The sequence below is a fragment of the Scyliorhinus torazame genome, chromosome 7 (genome assembly GCF_047496885.1).
Source record: "Scyliorhinus torazame isolate Kashiwa2021f chromosome 7, sScyTor2.1, whole genome shotgun sequence".
NCBI classification, from domain to species: Eukaryota; Metazoa; Chordata; class Chondrichthyes; order Carcharhiniformes; family Scyliorhinidae; genus Scyliorhinus; species Scyliorhinus torazame.
Window position 1 is genome coordinate 1,234,344 of NC_092713.1, and position 21,430 is coordinate 1,255,773.

At 48.0% G+C, this 21,430-nt stretch overlaps 1 protein-coding gene across 1 annotated transcript in view; it reads left to right on the forward strand.

Annotated features, from left to right (window-relative positions):
• The window catches only part of cfap45 (cilia and flagella associated protein 45), a 232,465-nt gene that overhangs the window by 169,664 nt on the left and 41,371 nt on the right, over positions 1–21,430 (forward strand). The window contains exon 9 of the mRNA XM_072510275.1: positions 1,323–1,436. Coding sequence (XP_072366376.1) covers positions 1,323–1,436 — 114 coding nt within the window. The remainder of the gene's footprint in view (positions 1–1,322; positions 1,437–21,430) is intronic.

Here is a 21,430-nt window from a genome sequence, read left to right on the forward strand (position 1 = left end):
GGCTGGAATAAGGAAGGCTAAGAGGAAGCAGAGGAAAGGATTGCAGGCTATGCTAAAACAAATAGCAAAATGTTCTTCAAGCAGATTAACAGTAAAAGATTAGTGAAGGATATAGTGGGGCTCACTAGGGACAAGCAGAGTAAACTGCTCACTGAAGCAGAGGGTATGACAGTGGTACTAAGTACTTTGCTTCTGTCTTTACCAAATTAGAAGATGGTGAAAATGGCCCAGTTGATATGTGGGTGTTGAGCAACTGAACAGTATAGTGACCGATAAAGAAAAGGTGCTAAAAAGGCTGGCAGGGCTCCAGGTAGAGAAGTCGCCAGGCCCGAATGGGATGCATCCAAGATTGCCTAATTCTGCTCCTATATCTTATGATCTTATGGTCCAAAACATTGTGTAATTTAAGGAAGGAATTCAATACAGTTCTTGGGGCTAAAGGGATCAGTGGGGGGAAGGTAGAATCAGGGTTTTGAAATTGATGATCAGCTCCTGGGCCAGGAGCAGCGTCGAAGGGCCGAATGTCATACTCCTGCTTCTATTTTCTATGTCTGTTTCTAAACTTGCGATAGGATGAATTCTAATTCTAATTCTAACCCACAGGTGAGTCATTGTGTCTCTTCAGTGATAATGAGATGCAACTTGAAAATTAAAATGAAAATCGCTTATTGTCACGAGTAGGCTTCAAATTAAGTTACTGTGAAAAGCCCCTAGTCGCCACATTCCGGCGCCTTTTCGGGGAGGCTGTTACGGGAATTAAACCGTGCTGCTGGCCTGCCTTGGTCTGCTTTCAAAGCCAGCGATTTAGCCCTGTGCTAAACAGCCCCAACTTTATCTGATACTGCCATGTAGTTCCTTTTGTTCAGGGGTCAAGGACAGACAAATTCAGCCATTTTAAGGTCCTTCTTCCAATTTAAAATTTTAGCGATAGCAATGAGCATACCTCTGTACACATTTTACACATTTTACACATTTTATAAAGCATACATAGGGTGAGGTCTTAGTTCCCTCACAATATCAAAAGAAAAAGTGATCCTAACACTGCCACTTCGGAAACACCACTGCCATCATCGTCCAGCTTGAAAAATAAATAGCCTTTTTCTGTCTTTATGCCAATATTTTATCCAGGTTGATACAGTTCCTCAAATTCTAGGTGGGGGAAGAGAGAAAAAGAAAATTGGAGAGGGGGATATAGAGTCAGAACGAGAGAGAGAGCGAGACAGAGAGATGGTGGGGGAGGGGGCTGTGAGGTGGGAGCAAGAGAGAAGGGGAGAACTTTACTCAGTAACTAACCCGTGTCGTATCTGTACTTTTATTCCCAGAAAAGAGAAGCTGAGTTTGAGGAGCAGCAGAATCGTTTGAAGCGAGAAAAAGCGATCGAAGTGGCTCGACTACAGGCCCTGCAAGAACGATCACATGATCACAAGGCAGAACAGGTGGGTACAGCAATATCTTCCTGTGGGCGAGAGCTGAGAGGCATCTGTCATAAGACCATAAGACATAGGAGCGGAAGTAAGGCCATTTGGCCCATCGAGTCCACTCCACCATTCAATCATGGCTGATTTCAACTCCATTTACCCGCTCTCTCTCCATAGCCCTTAATTCCTCGAGAAATCAAGAATTTATCAACTTCTGTCTTAAAGATAATCAACGTCCCGGCCTCCACCGCCCTCTGTGGCAATGAATTCCACAGACCCACCACTCTCTGGCTGAAAAAATGTCTCCTCATCTCTGTTCTAAAGTGACTCCCTTTTATTCTAAGGCTGTGCCCCCGGGTCCTAGTCTCCCCTGCTAATGGAAACAACTTCTATACGTCCACCCTATATAAGCCATTCATTATCTTGTAAGTTTCTATTAGATCGCCCCTCAACCTCCTAAACTCCAATGAATATAATCCCAGGATCCTCAGACGTTCATCGTATGTTAGGCCTATCATTCCTGGGATCATTGTATAAATATCTCTCCGAGAGAGGAAAGGAGACATGAGAGACACCAGTCAATGCCCAGAGGTAATGTGACCGGGTTGCCTTTGGCATCAAGATAGTATTTGACTGTGCAGTATCAAGGAGCCCGAGCAAAATTGAAGTCAGTTTGAATTGGGGGGAAAACTCTCCACTGGTTAGAGTCTTATGAAGCACTGTAGAGAGGTTGTTAAAAGAAATAGCAGTGGGAGAGGATTCATGTGATTGCACCCTGGCAAGGGTGGGGTCAGTTTGCGTCAAGTGACGAATACACAATGCCATGACAGGCAAGGAGTCCATAAAATTCAGGACAAGGACCACTTTGTCCACCGCAGGAGAGTTTGCAGATTCGCTTACAGAGGAAGATGGCTCAACGCATCAGCATGCGTAATCTGGGTCCCTGGTCGGAGCTCGAAAAAACATTTGTAATCAGCCAATAACAAGGTCTGGCGCTAAATCATCACAGAAGTAATTGACAGGATTGCCATGTCTTCATGGAAGAGGCCCAGCAACGATTTGTGATCTGTGACGATAAAGAAACGGCCATAGATGTACAGAAGAAATACCTACACCCCAAATACGACCGCCAGACCGTCCTTTTCTGTTTGAGTGTACTTTCGCTCAGTTGCAGCCAGCGTCCGGGAGGCAAAGGCAAGCGGACGTTCATGGCCATCGCTCATCCGGTGAGACAGGACTGCTCCACTCCCATACGGCGATGCAACACATGTGACGAATAATGGCTTCGAAGGGTTGAAATGCGTAAACAACTCTGAAGAGGACAACCATCGTTTCACTTCTTTAACCGGCTCATCCTGGGCCTCGCTCCATACCCAAGTCTGGTGTTTCTGAGAAATGTAAACATAGTTCTACGTTTGACTGGGACTGGGACTGTACTCGTTGGAATTTTGAAGGGGGGATCTTATGGAAACATAAAATTATGAAGGGAATAGATAGGATAGATGCGGGCAGGTTGTTTCCACTGACGGGTGAAAGCAGAACTAGGCTTTTCCCTCAAAATAAGGGGAAGTAGATTTAGGACTGAGTTTAGGGGGAACTTCTTTACCCAAAGGGTTGTGAATCAATGGAATTCCTTGCCCAGTGAAGCAGTTGAGGCTCCTTCATTCAATGTTTTCAGGGTAAAAAGATAGTTTTTTGAAGAATAAAGGGATGAAGGGTTATGGTGTTCAGGCCGGAAAGTGGAGCTGAGTCCACAAATGATCAGCCATGATCTCATTGAATGGTGCAGCAGGTTCGAAGGACCAGGTGGCCTACTCCTGCTCCTAGTTCTTATGTTCATTGTTTAAAAAGGGATCAAAGGAATGGCAAACAATTATAGACCCGTTAGTCTTACGTTGCTTTTGGGCAAATTAGTTAAATCAATCCTGTGAGATAGGATTAACTGTCACACAGAAAGGCATGGACCAGTTAGGGATAGTCAGCATGGATTTGTTAAAGGAAGATCTTGATCACAAATTTGATTGAATTATTTGAGGAAGTGACAAGAACAAAGAGCAAAGAAAATTACAGCACAGGAACAGGCTCTTCGGCCCTCCAAGCCTGCGCCGACCATGCTGCCCGTCTAAACTAAAATCCCCTACCCTTCTGGGGTTTGTATCCCTCTATTCCCATCCTATTCATGTATTTGTCAAGACACCCCTTAAACGTCACTGTTGTATCTACTTCCACCGCCTCCACCGGCAACAAGTTCCAGGCTCACACCACCCTCTGTGTAAAAAACTTGCCTTGTACATCTCCTTTAAACCTTGCCCCTTGCACCTTAAAAAACCTATGTCCCCTAGTAATTCACTCTTCTACCCTGGGAAAAAGCTTCTGACTATCCACTCTGTCCATGCCCCTCATAATCTTGTGGACTCCTTTCAGGCCGCCCCTCAACCTCCGTCGTTCCAGTGAGAACAAACCAAGTTTCTCCAACCTCTCCTCATAGCTAATGTCCTCCATACCAGGCAACATCCTGGTAAATCTTTTCTTTACCCTCTCTAAAGCCTCCACATCCTTCTGGTAGTGTGGCGACCAGAATTAAACACTATACTCCAAGCATGGCCTAACTAAGGTTCTATACAGCTGCAACATGACTTGCCAATTTTTATACTAAATGCCCCAGCTGATTAAGGCAAGCATGTCGTATGCCTTCTTCAATACCTTCTCCACCTGCGTTGTCACTTTCAGTGACCTGTGGACCTGTACACCCAGATCCCTCTGCCTGTCAATTCTCTTAAGGGTTCTGCGATTTACTATATATTCCCCATCTGTATTAAACCTTCCAAAATGCATTACCTCACATTTGTCTGAATTAAATTTCATCCACCAACTCTCCGCCCAAGTCTCCAGCCGATCTAAATCCTGCTGTATCCTCTGACAGTCCTCATCGCTGTCCGCAATTTCACCAACCTTTGTGTCGTCTGCAAACTTACTAATCAGAGCAGTTACATTTTCCTCCAAATTATTTATATATACGACAAACAGCAAAGGTCCCAGCACTGATCCCTGCGGAACACCACTAGTCACAGCCCTCCAATCAGAACGCAACCTTCCACTGCTACTCTCTGTCTTCTCTGACCGAGCCAGTTCTGTATCCAGTTCACCTCTGATCCCGTGCGACCTCACCTTCTGTACCAATCTGCCCTGAGGGACCTTGTCAAAGGCCTTACTGAGATCCATGGAGACAACATTCACTGCCCTGTCCTCATCAATCATCTTCATCACTTCATCGAAAAACTCGATCAAGTTTGTGACACACGACCTCCTCTTCACAAAACCATGCTGCCTCTCGCTAATACGTCCTCTTATTTCCAAGTGAGAGTAAATCCTGACTGGAAGAATCCTCTCCAATAATTTCCCGACCACTGAAGTGAGGCTCACTGACCTGTAATTACCTGGATTATCCTTGCTACCCTTCTTAAACAATGGAAAAGGGCAGCACGGTGGCACAGTGGTTAGCACTACTGTCTCATGGCGCCGAGGTCCCAGGTTTGATCCCGGATCTGGGTCACTGTCCATGTGGAGTTTGCACATTCTCCCCGTGTTTGCAAGGGTTTTGCCCTCCCAACCCAAAGATGTGCAGGGTAGATGGATTGGCCACGCTAAATTGCCCCTTAATTGGAAAAAATGAATTGGGTACTCTAAAATTTAAAATAAAAATTCTTAAAGAATGGAACAACATGAGCTATTCTCCAGTCCTCGGGGACCTCCCCTGTAGCGAGTGAGGATGCAAAGATTTCTCTCAAGGCCCCAGAAATTTCCTCCCTTAACCTCTTTCAGTATTCTGGGATATATCTGACCAGGCCCTGGGGACTTGTCTACCTTAATGTTTTTCTCAAATGATCTCAAATGACCCAAACTATCTTCACACCCTTCCCCAGACTCATCATCCACCAAGTCCTTCTCTTTGGTGAATAAATGAAAAAAATGAAAATCGCTTATTGTCACAAGTAGGCTTCAAATTAAGTTACTGTGAAAAGCTCCAAGTCGCCACATTCCGCCGCCTGTTCGGGGAGGCTGGTACAGGAATACTGATAGAAAGTACTCATTTAATACGTCGCCCATTTTCTCTGGCTCCACGCATAGATTCTCACCACTGTCCTCGAGTGGGCCAACCCTTTCCCTGGCTACCCTCTTGCTCTTTTTTTTATATGTATATAAAGCGTTGGGAATTTCCTTAATCCTATTGGCCAATTACTTTTCGTGACCCCTTTTAGCCCTCCTGATTCCTTGCTGAAGTTTCTTTCTATTTTCCTTGTATTCCACACTAGCTTTGTCTGTTCCCAACCTCCTAGCCTTGACAAATGCTTCCTTTTCTTTTTGAATAGGCTCACAATATCTCTCTTTATCCAAGGTTCCTGAAACTTGCCATACTTATCCTTCATCCTTACAAGAACGTGCTGGTCCTGAATTCCTATCAACTTACACTTGAAAGCCTCCTACATGCCAGATGTTATTTTGCCCTCAAACATCTGCCCCCCAGTCTACCTTCTTCAGTTCCTGTCTAATATTGTAATTAGCGTTCCCCCAATTTAGTACCTTCACCTGAGGACTGCATTTATCTTTATCCATCAGTACCTTAAAGCTTACTGAATTGTGGTCACTAATCCCGAACTGCTCCACTACTGAAACATCAACCACCTGGTAGGGTTCATTCCCCAATACCAGGTCCAGTACGGCCCCTTCCCTAGTTGACTATCTACATACATTTTCAAGAAACCCTCTTGGATGCTCCTTACAAACCCTTCCCTATCCATGCCCCTGGCACTAAGTGAGCCCTGGTCAATATAGGGGAAGTTAAAATCACCCACCACAACAACCCTGTTACTTTTACTCCTTTCCAAAATCTGCCTACATATCTGCTCCTCTATCTCCCGCTGGCTGTTGGGAGGCCTGTAGTAAACCCCCCAACATTGTGACTACACCCTTCCTATTCCTGAGCTCTACCCATATTGCCTCGCTGCCTGAACCCTCCAAGGTGTCCTCCCGTAGTACAGCTGTGATATCCTCTTAGTCTCCTGGGCCGGATGGGATTTACCCCAGAATACTGAGGGAAACAAGGGAGGAAATTGCTGGAGCCTTAACTGACATCTCTGTATCCTCATTGGCTACAGGTGAGATCCCAGAGGACTGGAGAATAGCTAATGTGATACCGCTGTTTCTGAAAGGTAGCAGGGATAATGCAGGAAACTATAGGCCGGTGAGCCTCACGTCGATATTAGGTAAATTATTGGAGAGAATTCTCAGGGACAGGATTTATACCCATATGGAAAGAAATGGAATCATTAGCGATAGACAGCATGGTTTTGTGAGGGGGAGGTCGTGACACATGGGATCAGAGGTGAGGTGGTAAGACAGAACTGGCTCGGTCACAGAAGACAAAGGGTAGCAGTGGAAGGGTGTTTTTATGAATGTAAGGTTGTGACTAGTGATGTTCCACAGGGATCAGTGCTGGGGCCTCTGTTGTTTGTGGTGTAGATAAACAATTTGGAGGAAAATGTAGCTGATCTGATTAGTAAGTTTGCAGATGACTCCAAGGTTGGTGGAGTGGCAGATAGTGTTGAGGATTGTCAGAGGATACAGCAGGACATAGATAGGTTGGAGACTTGGGCAGAGAAATGGCAAATGGAGTTTAATCCGGACAAATGTGAGGTAATGCTGTTTGGCAGGTCTGACATGGAGGGGAAATATACCGTAAATGGCAAAACTCTGAGGAATATAGAAAGTCAGAGAGATCTGTGCGTGCAGGTCCACAGATTTCTGAAAGTGGCAACACAAGTGGGCAAGGTAGCCAAGAAAGCATATGGAATACTTGCCTTCATTGGACGGGGCATCGAGTATAAAAACTGGCAAGTCATGTTATAGTTGTACAGAACCTTGGTAAGGCCGCACTTGGAATATTGCGCACAATTCTGGTCGCTACACTACCAGAAGGATGTGGAGGCTTTGGAGAGGGTGCAGAGGAGGTTTACCAGGATGTTGCCTGGTCTGGAGGGTGTTATCAATGCGGAGAGGCTGAATAGACTCGGAGTGTTTTCATTTGAACGATGGAGGTTGAGGGGTTACCTGATAGAGGTCTACAAGATTATGAGAGGCAGGGATAGAGTGGCTGGGCAGGCACTATTTCCCAGGGTGGAGGGGTCAGTCACCAGGGGGCAAAGGTATAAGGTCCGTGGGGCAAAGTTTCGAGGAGATGTGCGAGGCAGGTTTTTTAAGCAGAGGGTGGTGAGTGCCTGGAACGCGTTGCCAGGGCAGGTTGTGGAAGCAGATACATTAACGGCGTTCAAAAGGCATCTTGACAAATTCATGGATAGGATGGGTATAGAGGGATACGGCACAAGGAAGTGCTGAGGGCTTTGGTCAAGGTTGGTATCATGACCGGTACAGGCTTGGAGGGCCGAAGAGCCTGTTCAAGTGCTGTATTGTTCTTTGTTCGTTGATTGAAGGGGTAACCAAAAAGGTAGATGAGGGCAGTGTAGTCAACGTTGTCTACATGGACATTAGCAAGGACTTTGACAAGGTATTGCTGTTGCTTGTTGCAAAAGGTTAAATCTCACAGGATTGAGGGTGAGGTAGCCAATTGGATATAAAACTGGTTTGACGATAGAAGACAAAGGGTGGTTGTGGAGTGTTGTTTTTCAAACTGGACCTGTGACCGGACCCACGGCGAAGAATCACTGAAACGACTACACGATGACATCAATAAGTTCCATCCCACCATCAGACTCACCATGGACCACTCTCCAAAGTCGGTTGCATTCTTGGACACACTCATCTCCATCAAGGACGGTCACCTCAGCACTTCGCTTTACCGCAAACCCACGGATAACCTCATGATGCTCCACTTCTCCAGCTTCCACCCTAAACACATTAAAGAAGCCAACCCCTATGGACAAGCCCTCTGTATACACAGGATCTGCTCAGACGAGGAGGAGCGTAACAGACATCAACAGATGCTCAAATATGCCCTCGTACGAATGGGATATGGCGCTCAACTCATCGATCGACAGTTCCAACGTGCCACAGCAAAAAACTGCACTAGCCTCTTGAGAAGACAAACACGGGACACAACCGACAGAATACCCTTCATCGTCCAGTACTTCCCCGGAGCGGAGAAACTACGACAACATCTCCGCAGCCTTCAACACATCATCGATGAAGATGAACATCTTGCCAAGGTCATCCCCACGCCCCCACTACTTGTCTTCAAACAACCGCGCAACCTCAAACAAACCATTGTTTGCAGCAAACTACCCAGCCTTCAGAACAGCGACCACGACACCACACAACCCTGCCATGGCAATCTCTGCAAGACGTGCCAGATCATCGACATGGGTACCACCATTACACGTGAAAACACCACCCACCAGGTACATGGTACATATTCGTGCGACTCGGCCAACGTTGTCTACCTCATACGTTGCAGGAAAGGATGTCCCGAAGCGTGGTACATTGGCGAGACCATGCAGACGCTGCGACAACGGATGAACAGACATCACGCGACAATCACCAGGCAGGAATGTTCCCTTCCAGTCGGGGAACACTTCAGCAGTCAAGGGAATTCAGCCTCTGATCTCCGGGTAAGCGTTCTCCAAGGCGGCCTTCAGGACGCGCGACAACGCAGAATCGCCGAGCAGAAACCTATAGCCAAGTTCCGTACACATGAGTACGGCCTGAACCGGGACCTTGGATTCATGTCGCATTACATTCACCCCCCACCATCTGGCCTGGGCTTGTGTAATCCTACCAACTGTCCTGGCTTGAGACAATTCACACCTCGAACCTGGGATTACCCCTCTCACTGGATCTGTACAGACTTAATTACCTGTAAATGCTCGCATTCAAAGTATCATCTTGCACCTTTGACTTTGTCTACATACATGTTTCTGGAACCTACCTCTTCATTCACCTGAGGAAGGAGCAGTGCTCCGAAAGCTCGTGATTTGAAACAAACCTGTTGGACTTTAACCTGGTGTTGATCAATTGGGTCAGTGGGCCGATGAATGGCAGATGGAGTTTAATTCAGATAAATGTGAGGTGATGCATTTTGGTAGATCGAATCGGGGCAGGATCTACTCAGTTAATGGTAGAGTCATAGAATCATAGTGGTTTACAGCATAGAAACAGGCCCTTCGGGCCAAATGCGGACAATTGGGACGAGCTTAGTGGTAAAAACTGGGCAGCATGGACAAGTTGGACCAAAGGGCCTGTTTCCATGCTGTAAACCTCTCTGACTCTATGACTCTAATTCAACCTGGCCAATAACTGCCCACTAGGTCTACACAATATTCAGCAAAGTAATGAAAGGTGTCGTTGAGAGTGTTATAAAGTGACACTTACACAGCAACAACCTGCTCACTGATGCTCAGTTTGGATTCTGTCAAGGCCATTCATTCTTTCACAGCTTTGATCTAAACACGGATAAAGAGCTGAACTCAAGGGGCGAGGTGAGAGTGACTATATTTGACTGAATGTAGCATCAAGGAACCTTAGCAAAACTGAAGTCGATGTGAATCAAGGGAAAACTCTTCACTGGTTGGAGTGATACATAGCGCAAAGGAAGATAATTCTGGTTGTTGGAGCTCAATTTCCTCTTGCATGTCTGAGTGCAGCTGCAACAACACTCAAGACACTCAACACCATCTAGGACAACAATGTCTGCTTAATTGACACTCCATTCACCACCTTCAACATTCACTCCCTCCACCACTGATCCAGTGGCAGCCGTGTGTACCATCTACAAGATGCACTGCAGCAATTTACCAATTTACCAACAGCACCTTCCAAACCCGGAGCCTCAGCCACCTGGAGAACAAGAGCAGCGGATGCATTGGAACACCAGCAGCTACAAGTTCCCCTCCAAGCCACACACTATCCTGACCCAGAACTATTTCGCTGTTCCTTCATTGTCTCCTGGAACTCCTTCCGTAACAGCACAGTGGGTGTACCTACACCACATGGGCTGCAGGTTTCAGGAAGGCTCACCACCACCTTCCCAAGAGCATTTATGTATGGGCAATAAATGCTGGCTTAGTCAGTGAAGACCACATCCCATGAATGAAAAAAAGTACAGTTGTTCAACCTGGCTCAGGAGACACCACACATATGTGGAAAACATTCACTTCTGGGAAATCTGTGAGGATTATTTCTGGGTTATTGAGACCAACACAGCTTGAGTAACTTCCTATGTTGGAAAATATTGGACCTCCTGATGCCTGCAGAAAAAATATCCTCTTCACAAAACACAATAATGAAGCACCCGCACTGACACAGTGTAGCATGACTTGCCAGTTGTTATACTTAATGCCCCGTCAAATGAAGGCAAGAATTCCGTGTGCTTTCTTGACTACCTTGTCCACTTGTGTTGTCACTTTCAAAGACCTGTGGACTTGTACGCCCAGATCGCTCTGACTTTTAATACAAAGAACAAAGAACAAAGAAAAGTACAGCACAGGAACCTGCCCTTCGACCCTCCAAGCCTGCGCCGACCATGATTTATCTACCTGAATGTCTTTTAGAAGACTCAATGCCTCCTCCTTTTCGATGTCAACATGACCCAGACTGTCCACACACCCTGGCCATGAATCATCTTCCACAAAGTCCTTTGGTGAACACTGATGCATAGTACTCTAGCCCTCCTAATTTCCCTCTTAAATACCTTCCTACTTTCTTTATACTCCTCAAGGGCTTCGACTGTTCCCACTCTTCTAGACTGTACAAATGCCTCCTTTTTCTTTTATACGAGGTTCACAATATCCCTCATTATCCAAGGCTCTCTAAACTTCCCATACTTATCCTTCGTTCTCTCAGGAACGTGACTTTCCTGAACCCTAATCAACTGTCGCTTGAAAGACTCCCACATTTCCGATGTTGATTTACCCTCCAACAGCCGCACCCAATCCAAATTCTTCAATTCCTGTCTAATGTTATTGGAATTTGCCTTTCCCCAGTTTAGCACCTAAACCCAAGGGTTACCCTCATCCCTGTCCAAAAGTATCCTAAAACCTACGGAATTGTGGTCACTACTCCCAAAATGTTCCCCTACAGAAATCTCAACCACCTGTCCAGGCTCATTCCCCAATACCAGGTCCAGTTCTCCCCAGTCGGACTATCTACATATTGCATCAAGAGGTGTTCCTGGATACACCTTGCAAACTCTGCCCCATCCAAACCTAAGTGAGTCCCAGTCAATATAGGGGAAATTAAAACCCCCGACCACAACAACCCTGTTACTTTTGCATCTATCCGAAATCTCTCTATCTATCTTTATTTTTCTTCTTTTTTCACCTTTAAATCTCTTTGTGAATTCAGATGAGAGGGGATGGAGGCTAGGGCAGTTGCATGCTGTAGGCTGTGGGTGGTGAGGGATACCACCGGTGTCCCCGCTGACTATACCTGCGGGAAGTGCACCCAACTCCAGCTCCTCAGAGACCGCGTTAGGGAACTGGAGCTGGATGAACTTTGGATCATCTGGGAGGCAGAGGGGGTGATAGAGAAGAGTTACAGGGAGGTAACCACACCTAAGATTCAGGACAAGAGTAGCTGGGTTGCAGTCAGGGGAAAGAAAACGAACGGGCAGACAGTGCAGGGATCCCTCGTGGCCGTTCCCCTTCAAAACGAGTATACCGTTTTGGATGCTGTTGGGGGGGATGACCCACCGGGGGAAGGCCCTAGCGGCCAGGTCTCTGGCACTAAGTCTGGCTCTGTGGCTCAGAAGGGAAGGGTGGGGGGGGAGGGGGGGGGGGGGGGGGGGCAGGTGGCGAGAATAGAAAAGCAACAGTGATAGGAGACTCAACGGTTAGGGGAATGGATAGGAGATTCTGTGGTCGCGAGCGAGACTCCCGGAAGGTATGTTGCCTCCCGGGTGCCAGGGCCAGGGATGTCTCGGATCGAGTCTACAGGATTCTTGACGGGGAGGGGGAGCAACCAGAAGTCGTGGTGCACATATGCACCAACGACATAGCTAAGAAAAGGGATGAGGATCTAAAAAGTGATTTCAGGGAGTTAGGTTGGAAGCTAAAGAGCAGGACGAGCAGAGTAGTGATCTCAGGATTGCTCCCGGTGCCACGTGCAAGTGAGGCAAGGAACAGAGAGCGAGTGCAGCTGAACATGTGGCTACAGGGCTGGTGCAGGGGGGAAGGCCTCAGATATGTGGATCATTGGTATATCTTCTGGGGAAGGTGGGACCTGTACATGAAGGACGGATTGAACCTAAACTGGGGGGGCACAATATCCTGGGTGGGAGGTTTGCGAGAGCTCTTCGGGAGGGTTTAAACTAGTTTGGTAGGGGGTTGGGAACCAGATCTATGGATCAGAGGATAGAGTAGCTGTTGAACAGGCAGAAATAGTATGCAGCAAGTCTGTGAGGAAGGATACACAGTTGATAGGGCAAAAGTTGTACTCAGTGGAATGGGTTAAAATGTGTCTGTTTCAATGCAAGGAGTGTCAGGAATAAGGGAGATGAACTTAGAGCATAGAACATAGAACATTACAGCGCAGTACAGGCCCTTCGGCCCTCGATGTTGCGCCGACCTGTGAAACCACTCTAAAGCCCATCTACACTATTCCCTTATCGTCCATATGTCTATCCAATGACCATTTGAATGTCCTTAGTGTTGGTGAGTCCACTACTGTTGCAGGCAGGGCATTCCACGCCCTTATTCGTTTGCACTGAGTGCTGAATTTGGTGCTTTTTGAGTGCGATAGTGAGAGTTTGGTGACCGAGGGAGTGCTGAATTTGGTGCTTTTTGAGTGCGATAGTGAGAGTTTGGTGACCGAGGGAGTGCTGAATTTGGTGCTTTTTGAGTGCGATAGTGAGAGTTTGGTGACCGAGGGAGTTAGGTGAGGAGGGAGTAAGGTGCTCCTTTCATTTTGTTTCCGACATTTCCGCAAAGAGTGCGAAGAGAGCCAGGAGTTTACAGGAAGTGTAGCTGACTGGGAGCAGAGTCGGAGGGCGGAGATCTAGTTAGTCCACACAGCAGATATATTCTGTAAGGTAAGAGGGGATGGAGGCTAGGCCAGTTACATGCTCCTCCTGTAGGATGTGGGTGGTGAGGGATACCACCGGTGTCCCCACTGACTATACCTGCGGGAAGTGCACCCAACTTCAGCTCCTCAAAGACCGTGTTAGGGAACTGGAGCTGAAGCTGGATGAACTTCGGATCATCCGGGAGGCAGAGGGGGTGATTCAGAAGAGTTACAGGGAGGTAACCACACCCAAGGTACAGGACAAGAATAGCTGGGTTACAGTCAGGGGGAAAAAAACAAACAGGCAGACAGTGCAGGGATCCCTCGTGGCCGTTCCCCTTCAAAACAAGTATACCGTTTTGGATGCTGTTGGGGGGGATGACCTACCGGGGGAAGGCCCTAGCGGCCAGGTCTCTGGCACTGAGTCTGGCTCTGGGGCTCAGAAGGGAAGGGGGGAGAATAGAAAAGCAATAGTTGGAGGAGATTCAATGGTTAGGGGAATAGATAGGAGATTCTGTGGTCGCGAGCGAGACTCCCGGAAGGTATGTTGCCTCCCGGGTGCCAGGGCCAGGGATGTCTCGGATCGTGTCTTCAGGATCCTTAAGGGGGAGGGGGAGCAGCCAGAAGTCGTGGTGCACATTGGTACCAACGACATAGGTAGGAAAAGGGGTGTGGAGGTAATAAACAAGTTTAGGGAGTTAGGCTGGAAGTTGAAAGCCAGGACAGACAGAGTTGTCATCTCTGGTTTGTTGCCGGTGCCACGTGATAGCGAGGCTAGGAATAGGGAGAGAGTGCAGTTGAACACGTGGCTGCAGGAATGGTGTAGGAGGGAGGGCTTCAGATATTTGGATAATTGGAGCGCATTCTGGGGAAGGTGGGACCTGTACAAGCAGGACGGGTTGCATCTGAACCAGAGGGGCACCAATATCCTGGGAGGGAGGTTTGCTAGTACTCTTCGGGAGGGTTTAAACTAATTTGGCAGGGGAATGGGAACCGGATTTGTAGTCCAGCAACTAAGGTAGCCGATATTCAGGACGCCAAAGCATGTAATGAGGCAGTGGGGAAGGGAACACTGACAAAGGAGAGTATTTGCAGGCACGGAGATGGGTTGAAGTGTGTATACTTCAACGCAAGAAGCATCAGGAATAAGGTGGGTGAACTTAAGGCATGGATCGGTACTTGGGACTACGATGTGGTGGCCATCACGGAAACTTGGATAGAAGAGGGGCAGAAATGGTTGTTGGAGGTCCCTGGTTATAGATGTTTCAATAAGATTAGGGAGGGTGGTAAAAGAGGTGGGGGGGTGGCATTATTAATTAGAGATAGTATAACAGCTGCAGAAAGGCAGTTCGAGGAGTATCACCCTATTGAGGTAGTATGGGTTGAAGTCAGAAATAGGAAAGGAGCAGTCACCTTGTTAGGAGTTTTCTATAGGCCCCCCAATAGTAGCAGAGATGTGGAGGAACAGATTGGGAAACAGATTTTGGAAAGGTGCAGAAGTCATAGGGTAGTAGTCATGGGCGACTTTAACTTCCCAAATATTGAGTGGAAACTCTTTAGATCAAATAGTTTGGATGGGGTGGTGTTTGTGCAGTGTGTCCAGGAAGCTTTTCTAACACAGTATGTAGATTGTCCAACCAGAGGAGGGGCAATATTGGATTTAGTACTGGGTAATGAACCAGGGCAAGTGATAGATTTGTTAGTGGGGGAGCATTTTGGAGATAGTGACCACAATTCTGTGACTTTCACTTTAGTAATGGAGAGGGATAGGTACGTGCAACAGGGCAAGGTTTACAATTGGGGGAAGGGTAAATACGATGTTGTCAGACAAGAATTGAAGTGCATAAGTTGGGAACATAGTCTGTCAGGGAAGGACACAAGTGAAATGTGGAACTTGTTCAAGGAACAGGTGCTACGTGTCCTTGATATGTATGTCCCTGTCAGGCAGGGAAGAGATGGTCGAGTGAGGGAACCATGGTTGACAAGAGAGGTTGAATGTCTTGTTAAGAGGAAAATGGTGACTTATGTAAGGCTGAGGAAACAAGGTTCAGACAGGGCATTGGAGGGATACATGATAGCCAGGAGGGAACTGAAGAAAGGGATTAGGAGAGCTAAGAGAGGGCATGAACAATCTTTGGCGGGTAGGATCAAGGAAAACCCCAAGGCCTTTTACACATATGTGAGAAATATGAGAATGACTAGAGCGAGGGTAGGTCCGATCAAGGACAGTAGCGGGAGATTGTGTATTGAGTCTGAAGAGATAGGCGAGGTCTTGAATGAGTACTTTTCTTCTGTATTTACAAATGAGAGGGGCGATATTGTTGGAGAGGACAGTGTGAAACAGATTGGTAAGCTCGAGGAAATACTTGTTAGGAAGGAAGATGTGTTGGGCATTTTGAAAAACTTGAGGATAGACAAGTCCCCCGGGCCTGACGGGATATATCCAAGGATTCTATGGGAAGCAAGAGATGAAATTGCAGAGCCGTTGGCAATTATCTTTTCGTCCTCACTGTCAACAGGGGTGGTACCAGGGGATTGGAGAGTGGCGAATGTCGTGCCCCTGTTCAAAAAAGGAACTAGGGATAACCCTGGGAATTACAGGTCAGTTAGTCTTACTTCGGTGGTAGGCAAAGTAATGGAAAGGGTACTGAAGGATAGGATTTCTGAGCATCTGGAAAGACACTGCTTGATTAGGGATAGTCAGCACGGATTTGTGAGGGGTAGGTCTTGCCTTACAAATCTTATTGAATTCTTTGAGGAGGTGACCAAGCATGTGGATGAAGGTAAAGCAGTGGATGTAGTGTACATGGATTTTAGTAAGGCATTTGATAAAGTTCCCCATGGTAGGCTTCTGCACAAAGTAAGGAGGCATGGGATAGTGGGAAATTTGGCCAGTTGGATAACAAACTGGCTAACCGATAGAAGTCAGAGAGTGGTGGTGGATGGCAAATATTCAGCCTGGATCCCAGTTACCAGTGGTGTACCGCAGGGATCAGTTCTGGGTCCTCTGCTGTTTGTGATTTTCATTAATGACTTGGATGAGGGAGTTGAAGGGTGGGTCAGTAAATTTGCAGACGATACGAAGATTGGTGGAGTTGTGGATAGTAAGGAGGGCTGTTGTCGGCTGCAAAGAGACATAGATAGGATGCAGAGCTGGGCTGAGAAGTGGCAGATGGAGTTTAACCCTGAAAAGTGTGAGGTTGTCCATTTTGGAAGGACAAATATGAATGCGGAATACAGGGTTAACGGTAGAGTTCTTGGCATTGTGGAGGAGCAGAGAGACCTTGGGGTCTATGTTCATACATCTTTGAAAGTTGCCACTCAAGTGGATAGAGCTGTGAAGAAGGCCTATGGTGTGCTCGCGTTCATTAACAGAGGGATTGAATTTAAGAGCCGTGAGGTGATGATGCAGCTGTACAAAACTTTGGTAAGGCCACATTTGGAGTACTGTGTACAGTTCTGGTCGCCTCATTTTAGGAAGGATGTGGAAGCTCTGGAAAAGGTGCAAAGAAGATTTACCAGGATGTTGCCTGGAATGGAGAGTAGGTCTTACGAGGAAAGGTTGAGGGTGCTAGGCCTTTTCTCATTAGAGCGGAGAAGGATGAGGGGCGACTTGATAGAGGTTTATAAGATGATCAGGGGAATAGATAGAGTAGACAGTCAGAGACTTTTTCCCCAGGTGGAACACACCATTACAAGGGGACATAAATTTAAGGTGAAAGGTGGAAGATATAGGAGGGATATCAGAGGTAGGTTCTTTACCCAGAGAGTAGTGGGGGCATGGAATGCACTGCCTGTGGAAGTAGTTGAGTCGGAAACATTAGTGACCTTCAAGCAGCTGTTGGATAGGTACATGGATTACGGGAAAATGATATAGTGTAGATTTATTTGTTCTTAAGGGCAGCACGGTAGCATTGTGGATAGCACAATTGCTTCACAGATCCATGGTCCCAGGTTCGATTTCGGCTTGGGTCATTGTCTGTGCGGAGTCTGCACGTCCTCCCCGTGTCTGCGTGGGTTTCCTCCGGGTGCTCCGGTTTCCTCCCACAGTCCAAAGATGTGCGGGTTCGGTGAATTGGCCAATGATAAATTGCCCTTAATGTCCAAATTGCCCTTGGTGTTGGGTGGAGGTGTTGAGTTTGGGTAGGGTGCTCTTTCCAAGAGCTGGTGCAGACTCAGGGGGCCGAATGGCCTCCTTCTGCATTGTAGATTCAATGATAATCTATCATTAATCTAGGACAAAGGTTCGGCACAACATCGTGGGCCGAAGGGCCTGTTCTGTTCTATGTTCTTACTACTCTCTGAGTAAAGAACCTACCTCTGACATCTGTCCGATATCTATCTCGCCTCAATTTAAAGCTATGTCCCCTCGTGCTAGACATCACCATCCGAGTAAAAAGGCTCTCACTGTCCACCCTATCTAATCCTCTGATCATCTTGTATGCCTCAATTAAGTCACCTCTTAACCTTCTTCTCTCTAACGAAAACAGCCTCAAGTCCCTCAGCCTGTCCTCATACGATCTTCCCTCCATACCAGGCAACATTCTGGTAAACCTCCTCTGCACCCTTTCCAATGCTTCCACATCCTTCCTATAATGCGGCGACCAGAACTGCACGCAATATTCCAAATGCGGCCGCACCAGAGTTTTGTATAGCTGCAACATGACCTCATGGCTCTGAAACTCAATCCCTCTACCAATAAAAGCTAACACACCGTACGCCTTCTGAACAACCCTCTCAACCTGGGTGGCAACTTTCAGGGATCTATGTACATGGACACCAAGATATAGCCCAGCAGAGGGGTGATGAGCTGGAGAAGGATGAGGAGGAAGGGCATGCCTTGTCAGATGAGGAGGATGAGGGGGAGGGGGAACAATGAGCGGGACATGGGGCTTGGCCAGGCACGGGAGGCCGCCTAACGGCATCGCCAGGGCCTGCGCGCACGGGATGCCCTCATCGCCTCACGTTTCACCGACTAGGGGGGGTGGGGGGTTGCTGGCCAGGGACACGGACACCACCATCCCAGACCCAATCCCACCTCACCTCCCACACCACCAAACCACCCGCATGCACATACCCTCCGTTATACATACATGCGCCGCTACGAGCTGGGGGCACTGGGTTGGCAGTGACAGCAGGTCTGGTCCATGGGATGGAGGATGATGACAACCTGCTCTGCAATGAGCTCCATGCTCCACACTGTATGACAATGTCTGACTCATGCCCACAGTAGCACCTTCCCTGCATGCGGGCTGGCCAGTCCATCACAGGTCCCGTTGGGTCCTTGGGGTGGGAGTAGTGGGGATGGTCGGGGCGGGGGGAGGGGGGGGGGGGGGGGCGATGGGCGGGGGAGCATGGTCCATCCACTGGGCTGCACATCCCCCACCTCCCAACGGCCAGCACTGACCGCCCCAGACAGAGCACCAAGGCAGGTTTGAATGGTGTGAACATGTGTTTGTTGTGAACAAATATATACATTCTGCGCCCTAGCCCCTATAACTCAATGTGCCCTGCACCCGTGCCAACTTAACTGGTGTCTAACCTTTTGGCCTTACGGGCCCTAACACTACGCCTAGGTGTTTCCCCGGACAGTACAGCAGGAGTGGAGGCGGCCTGCTGTGACTCCTGCCCTGCGACAAGGGTCCCCGTTGGTGCACGTCCCTGGGGCGACCCGGCCTGGATGGGCCCGGATGCTGCTCAGGCACCCCGCATGGGCCCCATGACCTCCTCCTCCCTCGGGGTGCCTGATGGCCCCCGGGTTACTCCATGGGACGGGTGTACAAGCGGTGCCACCCCCCGCCATCTGACGCTGCCAGTCCTGGAGGCCTGCTCTGGTCTCGACAAGGGTCTGCAGGTTCATGGCCATGGAGCACAGGGAGTGGCCCACCTCCATCTGGGACTGTGCCACCATACTGAGGGTCTGTGCCACATCAGCCAGTGACTGGGCCGCGCCCCTCTGGGTGTGAACTACATCGGCCAGTGTCTGGGCCACGTGCCTCTGGGTACGGGGCACCTCCTTCTGAGTCTGCGATCAGTACTTGGAACTACGATGTTGTGGCCATTAGGGAGACATGGATTTCACAGGGGCAGGAATGGTTGCCTGATGTTCCGGGGTTTAGATGTTTTCAGAAGAATAGGGAGGGAGGTAAAAGAGGAGGGGGAGTGGCACTATTAATTAGGGAGTGCAACACAGCTGCAGAAAGTGAGGTAGTTGAGGAGGGTTTGTCTACTGAGTCAGTTTGGGTGGAAGTCAGAAACAAGGAAGGAGCAGTCACTTTATTGGGAGTTTTCTATAGACCCCCAATAGCAGCAGAGAGATAGACAAACCGATTGGGCGGCAGATCTTGGAAAAGTGCAGAAGTAACAGAGTTTTTGTCATGGGTGACTTCAACTTCCCTAATATTGACTGGAACCTCCTTAGTGCAAATGGATTGGATGGAGCAGATTTTGTCAGGTGTGTACAGGAAGGATTCCTGACTCAATATGTAGATAGGCCGACTAGGGGAAAGGCCATATTTGACTTGGTGCCCGGCAACAAACCAGGCCTGGTGTCAGATATCTCAGTGGGAGAGCATTTCGGTGACAGTGACCACAACTCCTTGACCTTTACCATAGTCATGGAGAGGGATAGGAACAGACAATATGGGAAGGTATTTAATTGGGGGAGGGGAAATTATACTGCTAATAGACAGGAGCTAAGGAGCATAAAGTGGGAACAATTATTCTTGGGGAAATGCACAACAGTAATGTGGGGGTTGTTTAAGGAGCACTTGCTGCGAGTGCTGGATAGTTTTGTCCCACTGAGACGAGGAAGGAATGATAAGGTGAAGGAGCCTTGGATGACAAGAGAAGTGGAGCTTCTAGTCACGAGGAAGAAGGAAGCTTACGTAAGGTTGAGGAAGCAAGGATCTGACTCGGCTCTAGAGGGTTACAAGGTAGCCAGGAAGGAACTCAAAAATATACTGGGGAGAGCTGGAAGGGGGCATGAAAAAGCCCTGGCGGGAAGGATTAGGGAAAACCCCAAGGCGCTCTACACTTATGTGAGAAATAAGAGGATGATCAGAGTGAGAGTAGGGCCGATCAGGGATAGTGGAGGGAACTTGTGCCTAGAGTCTGAGGCCCTAAATGAATATTTTGCTTTAGTATTCACTAGAGAGAAGGACCTTGTTGCTCATGAGAATAGTGTGAACCAGGTTAATAGACTCGAACAGTTTGATATTAAGAAAGAGGATGTGTTGGAAATTTTGAAAAGCATCAGGATAGATATGTCCCCTGGGCCTGATGGGATATACCCAAGGTTACTGCGGGAAGCAAGGGAGGAGATTGCTGCGCCTTTGGCAATGATCTTTGCGTCCTCACTCTCCACTGGAAGAGTACCGGATGATTGGAGGGAGCGAATGTTGTTCACCTGTTCAAGAAAGGGAATAGGGAAATCCCTGGGAATTACAGACCCATCAGTGTTACATCTGTGGTGAGCAAAATATTGGAAAGGATTCTGAGAGATCGGATTTATGATTATTTAGAAAAGCATAGTTTAATTAAAGATAGTCAGCATAGCTTTGTGAGGGGCAGGTCATGCCTCACAAGCCTCATTGAATTCTTTGAGGATGTGACAAGACACATTGATGAAGGTCGGGCAGTGGGTGTGGTGTATATGGATTTCAATCAAGCAATTGATAAGGTTCCCCATGGTAGGCTCATTCAGAAAGTTTGGGGCCATGGGATACAGGGAAATTGGCTTTCTGGATACAGAATTGGCTGGCCGAAAGAAGACAGCGAGTGGTAGTGGATGGTAAGTATTCCGCCTGGCGGTCGGTGACCAGTGGTGTCCCACAAGGATCTGTTCTGGGACCTCTGCTCTTTGTGGTTTTTATAAATGACTTGGATGAGGAAGTGGAAGGATGGGTTAGTAAGTTTGCCGATGACACGAAGGGTGGGGGAGTTGTAGATAGTGTTGAGGGTTGTTGCAGGTTACAACAGGGCATTGACAGGATGCAGAGCTG